Raw genomic sequence first — 15764 nt, 5'->3', positions numbered from 1 at the left:
TAGTAGAGCCATGTACTGGTGGCACATGCCTTTAATCCCAGCACTTGGGAGGCTGAGGCAGGAGGATTGCCACAAGTTTGAGGGCAGCCTGAACTCTGCATAGCGCAATAATCATCATCATCATCATCTAGTGCAGAAAACTTGTTCTAGTTTAAGGCCTTAGTCCTACTTAGTAGAACAGTGTAACTGATTATCTCATTTTAAAGTTGTTTTGAATTTCTATTGTAACTCAGAAATCTTCTCATAACAACTAGTTTTTCTTTGAGGGGAAAATGTCTAAACATAAGATATACTATTGGGGCTGGGGATTTAGCTCAATGGTTCTGCTGTCTGCCTTGCAAGCACAAGGTCCTGAGTTCGATCTCTGGTACCCGCTTTCCCAAAAAGATACACTATTTATCTCTGTACTGATAGATAGCTTTCTTGAGTCTCAGATGCATCTTTCCAGGTCATTTTTCTGAAGTATATTTTGAAAAATTCCTCCAGTGCAGGTAAATGCGTGATAAACTCTGTTAGTTTTTTTTTTTAATCTGAAAATGTCTTTATTTGGCCCTTTATTAAATCACTAGCGTGCCCACCCCTACACCATACATTAATAATTATTTTCTCTTTGCACTCTAGAAAATTTTCCAGTTTTAGTTGTTCTTAAGCAGTCTCCTGTCAGTTGCTTCTTTAGTTTTCCATCTTCCTATGCTTTCCCAGAAGGGTTAGAAGTACTACTGTGCAAGGCTGCCCTCCGCCTATGCACCCTCCTACACTGGAGAGGTAGGTTGAGTGCTGCCAGAACATCGTGTGCTAGAGAGATCTTACCAGCCCATTAAGTAATCGGTCTGTTTCTTCATTCATTTTCCTTGGAAGCATCAGAAATACTGGTAGAGCAGGCTGGACTGGATACTCTTAACAACTGCCCTGCTCTGGAACCCAGGCTACATGAAAGGCTAATCACGGAATGCTGCCGAAGCTATGGGTACAGTAGGCAGTTGAAACTGCTTGCCTTCTTCAGAGTGGTAATGCTTCCCAAAGCTGTTTTATGGCCTTTGCAGCTTTCTTATGTCAAACTGTCATATGAAGAAAGGTTGAGTCTCTACAACTCTTTCTTTTAATATAAAGGAGAGAGGAGTAAAGTATTACATAAAGATTTGGGGTTTTTTTCTTTGCAGAATTCATCCTGTCTTGTTCTTGCTGCCCGGCATGCCAGTGCTTCTTCCACGGTAAGGTTTTTTGTTGTTGTTTTTTTGAGACAGGGTCTCACTATGTAGTTGAGACTGACCTGGAACTCACTATGTAGCCCAGGCTGGTCTCGAACTCCCAGCGATCCTCCTGCCTCAGCCTCCCGAGGGCTGGGATTACAGGTGTGTACCACCACTCCTGGCCCAAGTAAGGTTTTTAAAAGAGACAGAATTATTGGGGCAATCTGACCTTGAGACAGAGTGTGTGGCAACTACAAGTATTTCTTACTACTGTTATTGTTAAAACAATAATTACTACTGCTATTATTTTAAGAAGCAGTTTACTCTCTGGGTGCTATATAGTGCACCTGTATAACTAGCTACTCAGGAGGCTGAGGCAAGAGGATCAAATTTGAGGCCAACCTGGGCAATTTAGTAAATCTTGTTTCTCAAAATTTTATTTTATTTAAAAAAAATATTTTTATTATTATTATTTTATTGTTGTTGTTTGTTTTTTGAGATGGGGTCTCAGTATGTAGAGACTGACCTGGAACTCACTATGTAGCCCAGGCTGGTCTTGAACTCACGGCGATCCTCCTGCCTCAGCCTCCCGAGTGCTGGTGTTACGGAAGGAGACGGCAAGTGATACAGAAAGGCAGCAGAATGGAAGTAATATAAAAAAGTTTACTCCATCGATGGGGATCAATCGCACCTAATGGAGATGCCCTGATCGACTCCTCTATTGGGCTACAGCTCTTACTTTTATAGGGTTTTACAGTTTTGATCTTACTCAGTTGGTTACATTGCATTTTCACAGATACCTAAAACATGATAGCAAGGCAGTTGAATTTTAACACACCTGGATACAGTTCTTTGTTAGGGAAGTTACCTTTTAGATTCATTCAATTGCCTACTGGGGGGGGGTGCTTGTTTAATTAACAAAACTAACAATGGTTCTTTTTACTTAACAAACTTTTGTGAGGAGCCTAGGTGTCTCCAGGTACTGGTTAATTCTGAACTAAACAGGGTGAGGGACAGAAGTTATCTTATATTGTGACATTTCCTAAATTTTCACTTATTAAGGTTTTCCCTATCACTGGGGATTACAGGTGTGTACCACCACAACCGGCTATGTTAATCATTTTTAAATGTATAGTTCAGTGGCATTAAGTACATTCTCATGTTTGTGTAACTGTCACCAACATCCATCTCCAAAACTCTTTCATGTCTCCAAATTGAATGTACCCATTAACCACTTAGCAGTTTACCCTGATCATTGCTTAGATAGGTGTCATTTCAACCAGTGGTTTCTTGTATAGAATAAATTTGATAAGATAATCATTTTTATATTTCCTATTATCTTATAAAATCAATGAAAAAATATGCAATTTTTGGTCATCCTGTATTTAAATAACTAGAATGATAAGTGGTTAAACCACAACTCCTCATATTCTCCATTTCTCATTCCCTCTTTTTTTCTTTTTTTTTTTTTTTTTTTTTTTGTAAGGTGAGGTCTCTGTATATAGCTCAGCCTGCCCTCCTCCAACCTCAGCTCCCCAAGTAGCTGTGTTATAGGCATGGTTTTCCCTGCCTAATTCTTTTACCATCATGGATATGGGACAGAGTAGTTGACCAGACTTCCCTCACAGATAATCTTCTCTTCATATACTTGCAGAACGTCTCAAACTTTTTGATAATTATTTGGCCCTTCTACTTCTCTTTCTAGAATTTGAAAGATGTATTGGCCAACTTGATACCTAAGGAACAGGCCAGAATTAAGGCCTTCAGACAGCAACATGGCAAGACTGTGGTGGGCCAAATCACTGTGGACATGGTAAGAGTTGTATGGGGTCTTGGCTGGGAAAAGCAGGCCTTGTGGTAAACTTCAAAAGTACCATTCTTGGCCGGGCATGGTGGCGCATGCCTGTAATCCTAGCACTCGGGAGGCTGAGGTAGGAGGATTGCTGTGAGTTCAAGACCAGCCTGGGCTACATAGTGAATTCCAGGTCAGTCTCAACTACATAGTGAGACTGTCTCAAAAAAAAAAGAGTTCGAGCAACTCAGGTAGTAATTCTATCACATTTTTTAGCCATTGGTTTCCTCCCTGTCTCTGTAATAAATCTCATCTGTTTACTTTTTGGGGGAGTCAGGAGGAGAGGTTAAGAGCAGAAAAAATACAGTAGAAAAGAAAACGGAAGCAGAAACATTGAAGAAAGATAGTAATTTCTCAATTTAAAAAAATTTTTCATTTCCAGCATTAGTAGTCTCTGCAAAATTCAATCATTTAGTAAATTCTCCAGAAATTTTTCTCCCCTAAGTGAAGAGAATTATGTTTTCTCTCCCAGGTTCCATGAAACGTATAAGTTCTATCCTGAATAATTCTGACTACAGGTCACACCCTCTTTTCTTTAGATGTATGGTGGCATGAGAGGCATGAAAGGACTGGTATATGAAACCTCAGTTCTTGATCCTGATGAGGTAAGACATCATCATGTCAGTTGCTAATATCATTGAAGTGTACTGGTCATACACACTGGTTTGCAAACCAAACATGCAAGACCATGGGTTAGACCGGTGGGGTACAAAGAAGAGCACAAATTACATACTTTCATATTTTGGAAGGTAGAACATAAGTTATTTGTGGGCCCAGAGTTCAGTAATAATAAGTTATATGGAATAACTGGGGGGAAAGTTTTTACCTTTTTAATATGTGAAAGTACAAAATAAAGAGTACTAAAAAGAGCTAAAGCTGGGTGCAGTGGCACACACCTGTAACTTAGCAACCTGGGAATGAGGCAGGAGGATCACTAAGGTTGAGGGCAGCCTGAACTATACAGGGAGATCCTGTCTCTAAAGGGTGTAACTCAGTAGTAGAGTTGCCCTGGGTTCCATCACCAGTGACACACACAAAAGAGCAGATGTAAATATATGAGGCTATAAGTTTTGAAAATCCTATTCTAAATGTTTGATATGAGTAGGACTTGCCAGCTAACAAACTCGAGTCTAATTCTCACTCTTCTCCCTCAAGGGCATCCGCTTCAGAGGCCATAGTATCCCTGAATGCCAAAAACTGCTGCCCAAAGCTAAGGGTGGGGAAGAACCCCTGCCTGAAGGTTTATTCTGGCTGCTGGTAACTGGACAGATCCCAACAGAAGAACAGGTAAAGTTGAAGAGATATTAGCCCTTTTATCCCCCTTTTTCTTTGCCTTTCTCTAAGACACTTAGTCCTGATCTGGCTGTAAGTGCTAGCTTATAGAAATGTGCAGTGAAGAAAAAAATCAGCAGTTCTGCTGTATAACTGGATTATGTTGAATGCTCTTGGATTTTCTTTATTCAAATGTCATTGCTCTTTCATTTTTCTTTCCTTTTCCTTATAGTGTACTGAGCAATATCTCCTTTTCCACAGGTGTCTTGGCTTTCAAAAGAGTGGGCAAAAAGAGCAGCTCTGCCTTCTCATGTGGTCACCATGCTAGACAACTTTCCTACTAATCTACATCCTATGTCTCAGCTAAGTGCAGCTATTACAGCACTCAACAGTGAAAGTAACTTTGCCCGGGCATATGCAGAGGGTATCAACCGAACCAAGTATTGGGAGGTAGGAAATTTGAATTGGCTGATTGATGTGTGATGGGGATTCAGAGGACTCAAGTGTGAAAGGAGAATGGGGAATATAGAATCTTCAGGAAGATTACTTCTGAATTATGCCAGAAACATACTTAACAGGGGCTGGGGATTTAGCTCAGTGGTTCTGGCGCCTACCTCACAAGTGCAAGGACCCAAGTTCGATCCCTGGTACCACAAAAAAAAGCAAATAAAGAAAGAAACATATTTAACAAATGTGCCAGGCATAACAGGAGGTAGCTGAGTGGCAGAAAGTGTCTTATCAAACTTGAGGACTCAGACTCAATCCACAGCACCAAAAACAGAAATAGAAAACATTTTCACTATAGGATTACTTTGTTTGTTGTTGAGATTTTAAAGGTAAAAAAACATGCTTACTGAGGTTATTGATTTGGTTATTAATATACATGTAAGAAAAAAAAATTCTGTAATCTTGCTGCAATAGAGGTATGTACGAAGGATTGTTACAGTATTAGAAAGGATGTGGCCGGGGATTTGGCTTAGTGGTTCCACCACCTACCTCGCGAGAGCAAGGGCCTGAGTTTGGGCCAGGGATTTGGCTCAGTGGTTCCTCTACCTGCCTTGCAAGCGCAAGCACCCGAATTCAATCCCCAGTACCAAAAAAAAAAAAAGAGTGAGAGAGAACTTTGAGAAATCATAAAGTTGAGTAGATACAGGTAAGGCATCTCTAAAGCCTAAGGGACTAATGCCATGAGCCACCCAAGATATCTATCAAGAGTGGAGAGGAGGTTAGTATCCTAGGAACAGGATCCCAAAGCAAATGAGCTTTCTTTTTTCTTTTCTTTTCTTTTCTTATTTTTTTTTTTTCCATTGAGTTTATTAATACTTTGTAAGTATACAGTACAGTTATATTCATCATTGGGATCTTTTACATGACAGATCTTGGTTTTCATTTTTTCCCCATACCCTTGCCCTCCACCCTCACTGATTTACAAAGGCTTTGTTTCCATTTTTTCCTTTTCTCATATTTTTTCTTTTCCCTTATTTCCTTTCCCCTACCCTTTCTACTTCCTCTACACCTTTAGCCCTTTTCTTCCTTCCTATTTCACATTGTCAGTTATACAGTTTGGATCTTACTTAAACTTCTGGTTTTTCACACCAGCTAAACTCTTCAGTCTTTACACGTGTGTCCTATTTATTTCACTTAAGAGAATGGCCTCAATATGCATCCGTTTTCCTGTGAATGACTCTTAATTTTTTATTCTTTGTGGCTGAGTAGTATTCCATTTTATAGAAAAACCACATCATCTTTATCCATTCTCCAACTGATGGGCAATTGGCCTGTTTCCAAGTTTTAGCTATTACAAACTGTGCCGCTATAAACATGGGTGCACATATATCTTGTGGTATGATTGTTTTAAGAGCTTTATTTTCTGAAAATGAAATGTGCCCTTAATAGTTTGCACTCTGGCTGAGTGGTGGCACACACTTGTGGTCCCAGCTACTTGGGAGACTGAAGCATGAAGGACCCAAGTTCAGGGACAACCTAGGTGATTTAACCCTGTCTCAAAATAAGATATAAAAGATGGGGGGATACAGTTCACTGATCAAACACTAGCCTAGTATGCATTAGGTCCTAAATTTAATCCCAGTGCTGGGAGGTGGGGTTGAACATGTGGTTGAGGTATGGTAATACTATTGTGTCTTATCCAGGTGTGTATTGCAGTACAGTACATATTTCCTTCCATTCTCTTCCAATTCCCTACATACTCACAAACACTGGGTAAAGTACAAATTATGTAGCTAGGTTTATCCCATTTTGTTTAGTTTCTTATTTGGAGAGAGCTAATGTAGAGACAGCAAAATTCCTTTTCACAAAACAGCTACACTAAGTGATTTTTCCCCAAGGACTACGGATTTATCCCAGAGGCACTATCATTGAGGTTCATCCCTAGCCTTTGTTTTGTACTGGGGATCAAACTTGTGTCCTTGCACTTATGAGGCAGGCGGCGGAACCACTGAGCTAAATTCCTGGCCCTTGTTTGTTTGTTTGTTTTTGAGACAGGGTCTCATTGTATAGTTCAGTCTGGCTTCAGCTCTCTGCGAAGCCCAGGCTGGCCTTAAACTTATGGCAGTTCTCCTGCTTCAGCCTCCGAAGTTCAAGATTACAGCATATGCCACCATGCCCAATTACCCATAGCCCTAGTTATTTATTTATTCATTCCTTGGGTACCAGCATTGAATATGGGGCCTCTGCACTTAGCTATATCCCCAATTTTTTGAGACAAGGTCTCAGTTGCTAGGTTGCTAGGCTGGGCTCGGACCCAGAGTAATGGAAGTACAAGCATATGCCACCACACCTGGGTATATATTTTGAAACATGATCTTGCTAAATTGCCCTGACTGACCTCAAATTTAAAATTCTTTTGCCTCAGAGGACAAGTATGTAGCTCAGTGGTGCTGTGTCTGCCTGGCAAGCACAAGGTCCTGAGTTTGGTCCCCAGTACCAGGAAAAAACATTCTTTTGCCTCAGCCTCTTGAATAGCTGGCATTAGGGTCATGTACCAAAGCACCAGGCACACTAGATGTTTTTTGTTTGTTTGTTTTGGGGTTTGTTTGTTTGTTTGTTTTTTTGTACCAGGGATCGAACTCAGGTCCTTGTGCTTACAAGGCTGGCCACCAAACCACTGAGCTAAATCCCCAGCCCCTACTAGATGGTTTTTGACTTGAGATGTCAACCACCAGAAGGCCTTGAAACATTCATTATGATGCAAGACTCTGAATAACATGATACTCTGATCTCATGAAACCCTTTTAGGACCTGGCAAATCTGCTTTATTTGATTGGTCAATATTTATTTGCTGACTCTGTAGAGAAATTTGTTTAGCTGGGCATGGTGATACATGTCTTTAGTCCCAGCTACTCAGGAGGCTGAGGCAGGAGGGTCACTTGAGCTCAGCAGTTTGAGACCAAGACCCCCCCCTCTCAAAAACAAAATAGAGGGCTGGGGATTTAGCTCAGTGGTTCCACCGCCTGCCTGGCAAGCATGAGGTCCCGAGTTTAATTCCCAGTACCCCCAAAAAATAAAAATGGAGGGCTGGGTATTTAGCTCAGTGGCACCGCACCTGCCTTGCAAGTGCAGGGTCCCGAGTTCCATCCCCTGCACCAAAAAAAAAAAAAAAAGAATTTTGTTTTCTATTGCGGGAGAAAACAAAGGAGGGTTTAAAATTGATACTAATCTTGTTGGCATGGGGGAGACTTACAGAATGATAAAGACATGCACAACTTAAAGTTTGTGTTTTTGTTTTGCAGTACTGGAGATTGAACCCAGGGCCTTTGCACTGAACTATATCTCCAGGTCTCTAAATTTTAAAATTTTTCATTCATCTATTTTTTGTTACTAGGACTGAAACCCGGGGGCAGTCTACCACTGAGTTATAATCCCAGCCCTTTTTGTTTATTTTTTTTGGTACTGGGGATCAGAATCAGGACCTTTCCTTTGCAAGGCAGGCATGGTGCCACTAAGCTAAATGCTCGGTGTACCAGCCCTTTTTAAATAGTCTTGCTGAATAGCTAAATTGCCCAGACTTCAGGCTGTGTTTGAGCTTGGATTTTCATTCTCCTGCCTTAACCTCCTAAGGTGCTGAAATTATAGGCATGCACTACCAGTTAATTTAGAGTATTTAAAAAGCTGCACATCAGCTGGTCATGGAGGTACACACCAGTAATCCCAGCACTCTGGGGGGCTGAGGCAAGAGGACGGTGAGTTTTGAGCCCAGCCCGAGTGATTTATCAAGATCCTATCTCAAAATTTGTAAAGGCCTGGGGAGGGGGAGAAGGCCTGAAGAGATAGTTCAGTGCAGAGGACCTGGATTCACACTCCAGTACAGCAAAGATAGATAGATGGATAGATGGACGGGGGCATGGGATTTGGGGTGGGTTACATAGCAACATGGGTAATAAGTCATATAACCTATATTTTCATTTTCTTTTTAAAATGTTGTACAAGTAATTATCTGTGTAGGACTCCATAACAGAAAACATCAAATTAAGCAGTTTTTCTGCTCTGAAATTCATCTTTTAGAAAATGACTGCTTAATGCTGTGGTGATGTATACCTATAACCCCAATGCTCTGGGCAGAAAGATGAAAAATTCATTCCAACTTAAGCAATTTAGCTACTTAGACCCTGTCTCAAAATGGCTCAGTACAAAGATCCTGGGTTCAATCCCCAGTGCTGCTATTTTAAAAAAAAACTAAAAAATTTTAGTCTGACCTTTGTATATTACTGAATTTTCTTTGGAAAACTAAACATAAAAATAAAACCTTGTGTCTTAGCACATTCATTTAGTGTAAAGTCATGATAGTGGGAAAGATTTGACATCCAGCTGAATATTGTGAGTCTCAGTTCTCTAATCTATAAATGGTGGTTATATATTGAGTGGGATGGATAAAAATTGAGAATAATGTTTTTAGTGTTGGGCCTGGGAGTACAGGCCTATAATCCTAGTACTTGGGAGGCTGAGGCAGGAGGATTACTGCAAGTTCAAGGCCAGGCTGAACTACACAGCAAGACCCTGACTCAAAAAAAAGATAGAATGATGTTTTAGTGCACATGACTTACTATTATAATTCAAGCATGATGGCATACACATGTAATCCCTGCACTGACATTGAAGCAGGACGACTGCCATGATTTTAAGGCCAGCCTGGACTACATAGTAAGTTGAAGGCTAGCCTAAATTACATAGCAAAATTACATACTCTGTTGTGGGGGAGGTTGACACTATAACTCATTAAATGAAGTGCCTGGGTCATAACAGTTTATTTGGTAAATGGTTATTTTTGTTACTCCATCCCTTGAAACATAACACAAATAGCCCAATCTATGGAGAACAAACCATATCCCTGCCTAATTCTTTGCTGGTAATTCCTTTTTTTTCTCCATCTTCCTTTTCTGTCATCAGTTGATTTATGAAGACTGTATGGATCTGATTGCAAAGCTACCTTGTATTGCAGCAAAGATCTACCGGAATCTTTACCGCGAGGGCAGTAGTATTGGGGCCATTGACTCTAAGCTGGACTGGTCCCACAATTTCACCAACATGTTAGGCTATACTGATGCTCAGTTCACGGAACTCATGCGCTTATACCTCACTATCCACAGGTGAGCCAGCCCCAGCAGCCATAGCCATGGGTGCCTTGATTATAGGAAACTTTTTTTTTTAAGTTCTAATAATTCTATCTCCTGGGAGCAGATGATATGCAGCAAAGAAATGGAAATATGTTTAAGGGATACTACAAGGCAAAAAAGGATCTAGTGCCGGGCATGGTGGCCCACCTGTGTCAGAAAGGCAGTGAGGGAGTCTAGTAAGGAAGATCAAGCGGCCTAGGGGGAACCATGCCAAGAACTAGAGGGTGCTGGGTAAAGGAACTCGCAAGCTTTATTTATTATTTTGGTTTTTTTGAGACAGAGTTTTGCTGTGTAGTTCAGGCAGGCCTTGAACTCACTATGTTGACCAGGCTGACCTCTAACTTGTGGCAGTCTTCCTGCCTTAACTTCCTGAGTGCTGGGATTACAGGTGTGTGCCACTGCCCAGGGCAGGAATTCAAGCCTTAGATTGCCCTTCAGCTTTGCAGGTCCTCCCTCTTGTGGCCATTCTTATTAAAGCTGGGGATAGGGATGTGGGAATGTAGCTATGATTGAGCATTTGCCCAAGCTTGTGCAAGGCCCTGGGCTCAGTTCCCAGCAATGAAGGTGGGTGGGGTTGGGTGGGAGTTCCAAGCATCAGCTGGCAATTTCTTCAGCTCTGTTGACTGGTGAACAAAAGTGAGTAATATGGGACCAGGGATTTAGCTCAGTGATTCCGCTACCTACTTCGCAAGCGCAAGGTCCCTAGTTCTATCACCAGTACCAAAAAAAAAAGTGAATAATGACAGCTACGTGTAACTGACTGGCTGTAGACCAGTGTAAGCTCATAACTAGGCTAGGATGTGACAAAAGAATAGCAAGGTCTGTTACTATATATCTGCCCTTCCTCTCTCCCTTACTTCTCCACAGTGACCATGAGGGTGGCAATGTAAGTGCCCATACCAGCCACTTGGTGGGCAGTGCCCTTTCAGACCCTTACCTGTCATTTGCAGCAGCCATGAATGGGCTGGCAGGGCCTCTACATGGACTGGCAAATCAGGTAAGGCTGTTCTTTTTTTCATGCTCCTTGTTTTTCTTATCCCATGCTTTGCTCCTGAACTTGGCATTCTCTGGCATATGTATTGACATTCTTTTTTCCCCCAAACATTACCCTAGGAAGTACTTGTCTGGTTAACACAACTACAAAAGGAAGTCGGCAAAAATGTGTCGGATGAGAAGTTACGAGACTACATCTGGAACACACTCAACTCAGGACGGGTAAGTAGAAATGCTTAACTACTAGAAAAGTAGTCAATATCCAAGTCCTGCAGTTTGAAAGAGTTAAAAAGAAAAAAAGTGAGAATTGTGGGAGACGAAACACAAAAGAAAAAAATGAGAGAGGTTCCTAAATTAGACAAGGAAATTTTTTTCACGTTTGTCTACCCTAAAAAATACAGAAAAAAATTCCACCTGTGAATATCAGTTGTCTTTTCTCAATGCTCCTTTATAGGTTGTCCCAGGCTATGGCCATGCAGTACTAAGGAAGACTGATCCACGATATTCCTGTCAGCGAGAGTTTGCTCTGAAACACCTGCCCAATGACCCCATGTTTAAGCTGGTTGCTCAGCTGTATAAGATTGTGCCCAATATTCTCCTAGAGCAGGGAAAGGCCAAGAATCCTTGGCCCAATGTAGATGCTCACAGTGGGGTGCTGCTTCAGGTAAGTCTTCCCTTCCCTGCTTTTCCTTGTATTTGTGCCATACTCTGCTATTCCTTTTTTGGTAACAGGGATCAAACTTGGGTCCTTGTGCTTGCAAGGCAGGTGTTGGAGCCACTAAGCTAAATCACTGGCTCTATATCCTGCTGTTCTTGGCCATGAATAAAAGCGACTCCCTAGTCAGTTTTGTTTTGTTTGTACAGGAGATTGGAGCCAGGGCCTTCACGCTGAGTGAAGTCCTTTTTGTATTTTTTACTAAAACGGGTCACTAAATTGCCCAGGCTTAGTGGACTCAAACTTGTGATCCACCTGCCTCAGCCTGTTGGGTTTACAGGCTTGCACAGCCATGCTGGGACTCTTGTACCCCCTCCACCTAGCCTTTTGATAAAGTTGCCCATAGTGGAAGTCTGGGCCTGGGATTGCTGTCTTTTCAGAATCCCAATTATACTTTTCCCAGTATCATTCTTACTTAGGCCTGACAGGGAGAAGTCCCGGTGAAAAAGGGGGAATGGAAGGTTCCTTTCACCCTAGACTTGTGTGTGCCATTCCCTCTGTGCCTTTAACAAAACCTTTTTTTCTCTTCTACCTTACAGTACTACGGCATGACAGAGATGAATTATTACACAGTCCTGTTTGGAGTGTCACGGGCACTGGGTGTGCTAGCACAACTCATCTGGAGCCGAGCCTTAGCTTTCCCTCTAGAAAGGCCTAAATCCATGAGCACAGATGGTTTGATGAAGTTTGTGGACTCTAAGTCAGGGTAAAACTTGGAGACTGGGGGGAAACTGACTACCAGAAGATAAGGAAACTTAATAACAACAAAAAGTAATATACTTTTGTTTCAGGGGGCCTTTAAAGGCAAGATTAAATTGTATCTGAGGCAGTGAAAATAAGTTTGAAGTTAAAATATAAATTAAGACTTTAACAGATAAAAAGTGATCCCTTCTTCTTAACCAGCTCCCTTCCCCTGCCTGGGATGAGTTACCCATCAGCCGTAGGATGACCAGGACTAATGCATGTGATGTGGGTTAGGTTTGGCCCCCACCATTACTGAAATAAAAATCTGGCTCCTCTTTCTCTGGGTCAAAGCAGGTTACAGACAATCTGCAGTCATTCTGGAGTTTTTGCTTCTACTCTGCCCAGACCTATAGGCTAGGAAACCAGGACCTTAACCCTGCTGTTTCCATAAAGATCATTTGGGATTATCAGCTCTACCAAGCCCTATCCTGTGCACATAGACATCGCCTAGTAAGACCTGCTGGGTAGCTGGACATACTTCCACAGTTTTTCGTTTTATGCTACCAAGTGACCATGAAGGCATGGCATTTGTTGTGATTGGCACCCAGTCTTTCATTTGATTTTCTTTTTAAAGTTATCCGTTAAAATTAAGACCTGGAAGTGTTCTGTTTCCCACTACTTTAATACCTCTTTCCAGACTTGGTATACCTATTCTGCCTCAAGCTGAGGATCCCTAGATCTTCCCCTCTTGGTCCTTACCAAAAGGCCTGTTTCAGTAGGTCTGTCCGATCTGTGGTCATTCCCAGTCACTGGGATTTAACAGCACTTAATGTGAACTAAGCTTTTTACTTCAGCAGAACTCAAGCCACTACTGTCTGACCTTTTTCATGTTAATATGCTATGGGCATAGAACAGGGGCTCAGGTATGACTAGCCCATTTATGGTCTGGTCCCAGAGGTATAAGTATTTCCTTTAGAGCAGAAATGATTCAAGATTAAATATGGTCGGACTGGGGATTTAGCTCAGTGGTTTGACACCTGCCTTGTAAGCAGAAGGTCCCAAATTTGATCCCTGGTACCCAATATATATATGTATGGTCTCCTTTGAATATCAGGTCTATGGGCTGGGGACAGTCAATGTAGTAAGCCTCCCTTCTCATCCCCTGCCACAGAAAATGCTCCCTTATTTATCAATGTCTTTTTCCTGCCCCTTCCCCAAGAGCTCACAATACAGTGTGTTTTAGAAGCCCCATTTGCACAGGTTTTCAGTGACTCAGAATGCTCTACTGCCTTTTCTTTGAGAAAGGATTGAGAAACACTCCTGCTGTGCCCTGTGCTTCCCTTGATGCTCCTGCCTGCGTTTGTGTGGCTCCCCAAACCCCAGAACCACCCTGTTGAGATGGACACACTGTAAACCCCTGGGTAACTGTCAAATCATTATGCAGACTTCAGGTTGTTCTGTATAAAATAAAAAAAAAATGTTTTTATTAACTGCTTGAGCCTGCTATTAAATAAGGCCTGGAAAAAATCTTTATTATGAGATAAGGAATGTACATAGTGAGGTCCTGAACCTGCTTAACAGGTATAAGTCAATCCTGTGTATCCTTTTATCCTAAGGCAGATTTGTCATTCAGGGGAAAGGCTCCTTTTGAGGTTCCCAAAGGAGATTTCTGCTTTTCCCCAAGGTTAGGAAGTTCTTTACCTTTTGCCTTCATCCTTCTTAATTTTGTTATAATGTTGAACACTCACAGAGCATAACTGAGACTTCACAACTGCTTCATGACTAATCCAAGAACTGGCAGAGCCTATAATAGGTGAAAGGAGCAAATCCTACTGAGAACAAAAGGACTGGGAGTGCTAGCTTAGGGCCTGAACACTAGAGGGCTCTGGGATGCCCAGGAATATCTACTTTCGCAGCTTGCCATAGTAAGGAGGCCTCAAAGATGACAAAGGGTGGTCCTGATAGCACCAGATATATAGGAGGTCTGAGACCAGATGATTCTGTCCTGAGACTTCAGCTGCAAGTGACCTTCTGGAAAAGTCTATAAATAGGCAAGGAGGTGGGTACTAGGTCCTGGCGTGTAGAATGCTACTATAGTTAGCAGGGACACTGTGTCCAAGAGGCTTTCTTAAACCTTTACACCTCCAGAGGAAAAAAAAAAGGTTTCTGCATAGAAACCTTATACCTCCTATATCTATATTATTCTCCCAAGAAACAATACAAACAGGCAAATTCACACTGTCACAATTTATTGGAATTTTATAAAAATTTAGGCCAGGTAGAAGAATACAAAGACAACTCTGTTTAGTGTTTTTCTTTGGCCCTGTGGCACTTGATACAGTAAAACAGTTACTCTACTCAGCAGCAGCACAAAAATACTGTTTCCTGTTTTTGTTTTGTTTTGTTTTAGGACAGGATCTCACTGTGTAGTCCAGGCCAGCCTTGGACTCACTATATAGCCCAGCCTGATCTCACACTAGTGATGTTCCTGCCTCAGCCTCCTGAGTGCTGGGATTAGAGGAGTGTACCTGCACACCCGGCTTAGAAATATTGTACAGCTTGGAGATGTTGTTGAACTGAGACAAAGTGGATTCCAAGCTGAAGGCAAGTTGTGTTTTTTCCTGTAGAGTCTCAAGGCAAAAGTTATTTAGTACCCATTATCTCTGTGCCAGAGGAAAAGCTCAAATTTATTCAGGAGTTCAAGAAGTTATTCTTTTCCCAGTCAGATACTAAGGTATCCTGACAGGGCCCAGAGACAACCACACAGTGTGAACAGACTGCAAATATACTGGACTTCTAGAATAAACCTGACTCTTTCATAGGCATGTGTTGTTTCCATAACCTCTGTCTTTCCCCAGCATTTCCAGCCAGTGCAGGGCCTAATTTCTGGGGAATTAAGAGGAACAGTGTTACAGACTCCTCTCAGAGTAGGAGCCAAACCAAATAAATAAGAGAATTGGGTTGGAAGGGGAGTGAGTCAGAGGCTAGGGAACAGTCCCATCCCTTGCCTCAAGTCTGGTGCACCTCATGGAACATCAGTTCACGAGGGATGGCTGTTTCTGGACCAAACTTGGTGGCTGCCCGGCGCTCGAAAGCAGCAACATTCTGTTTGACAACCTCATCAAAAAACATGGTGGCCAGCTGGGAGTGCAGCAAAGAGCGAAATTCAAAGGAAATCTGGGAAAGCGTAAGAAATAGTCAGTAACTCTTCAAGGCTACGTCAGATAGTCCCTGGCTAACTGCAGAGACTGTTCTCCTGCCTTTTCTCCCCAGCCCACTCCAGTTTCTTACCACCTGCAGAGGCCTAACTTAGTACTGAACATAATACAAACTCAAACCTGTATAAACCAAGCATTGGAAAATACTTAGTGGATGAAGATAGATTGATTTTTTTTTTTTTTTTTTTTTTTTTTTTTTTTCAAAACAAG

At 41.9% G+C, this 15764-nt stretch overlaps 2 protein-coding genes across 5 annotated transcripts in view; one reads left to right on the top strand and one right to left on the bottom strand.

Moving 5' to 3' along the window:
• The window catches only part of Cs (citrate synthase), a 32380-nt gene extending 18882 nt beyond the window's left edge, over positions 1-13498 (top strand). For all 3 annotated transcript variants that reach the window (XM_010644682.3, XM_019210729.1, XM_033763705.1), the window contains exons 2-11: positions 1161-1211; positions 2896-3003; positions 3582-3647; positions 4198-4329; positions 4576-4764; positions 9718-9917; positions 10812-10941; positions 11058-11159; positions 11392-11601; positions 12192-13498. In XM_010644682.3, the coding sequence (XP_010642984.1) occupies positions 1161-1211; positions 2896-3003; positions 3582-3647; positions 4198-4329; positions 4576-4764; positions 9718-9917; positions 10812-10941; positions 11058-11159; positions 11392-11601; positions 12192-12362 (1359 nt within the window). In that variant the 3' untranslated portion in view covers positions 12363-13498. The remainder of the gene's footprint in view (positions 1-1160; positions 1212-2895; positions 3004-3581; positions 3648-4197; positions 4330-4575; positions 4765-9717; positions 9918-10811; positions 10942-11057; positions 11160-11391; positions 11602-12191) is intronic.
• A 1294-nt stretch (positions 13499-14792) lies between these two features.
• Coq10a (coenzyme Q10A) overlaps positions 14793-15764 on the bottom strand; it is a 4874-nt gene continuing 3902 nt past the window's right edge. For both annotated transcript variants that reach the window (XM_010644684.1, XM_010644685.1), the window contains exon 5: positions 14793-15513. In XM_010644684.1, coding sequence (XP_010642986.1) covers positions 15346-15513 — 168 coding nt within the window. In that variant the 3' untranslated portion in view covers positions 14793-15345. The remainder of the gene's footprint in view (positions 15514-15764) is intronic.

The sequence above is a fragment of the Fukomys damarensis genome, unplaced genomic scaffold, assembly GCF_012274545.1.
Source record: "Fukomys damarensis isolate Sample0158 unplaced genomic scaffold, DMR_v1.0_HiC HiC_scaffold_15, whole genome shotgun sequence".
Taxonomy (NCBI): Eukaryota; Metazoa; Chordata; class Mammalia; order Rodentia; family Bathyergidae; genus Fukomys; species Fukomys damarensis.
The sequence above is the reverse complement of the archived record's forward strand: the minus strand, read 5'-3'. Positions and strand labels throughout refer to the sequence as shown.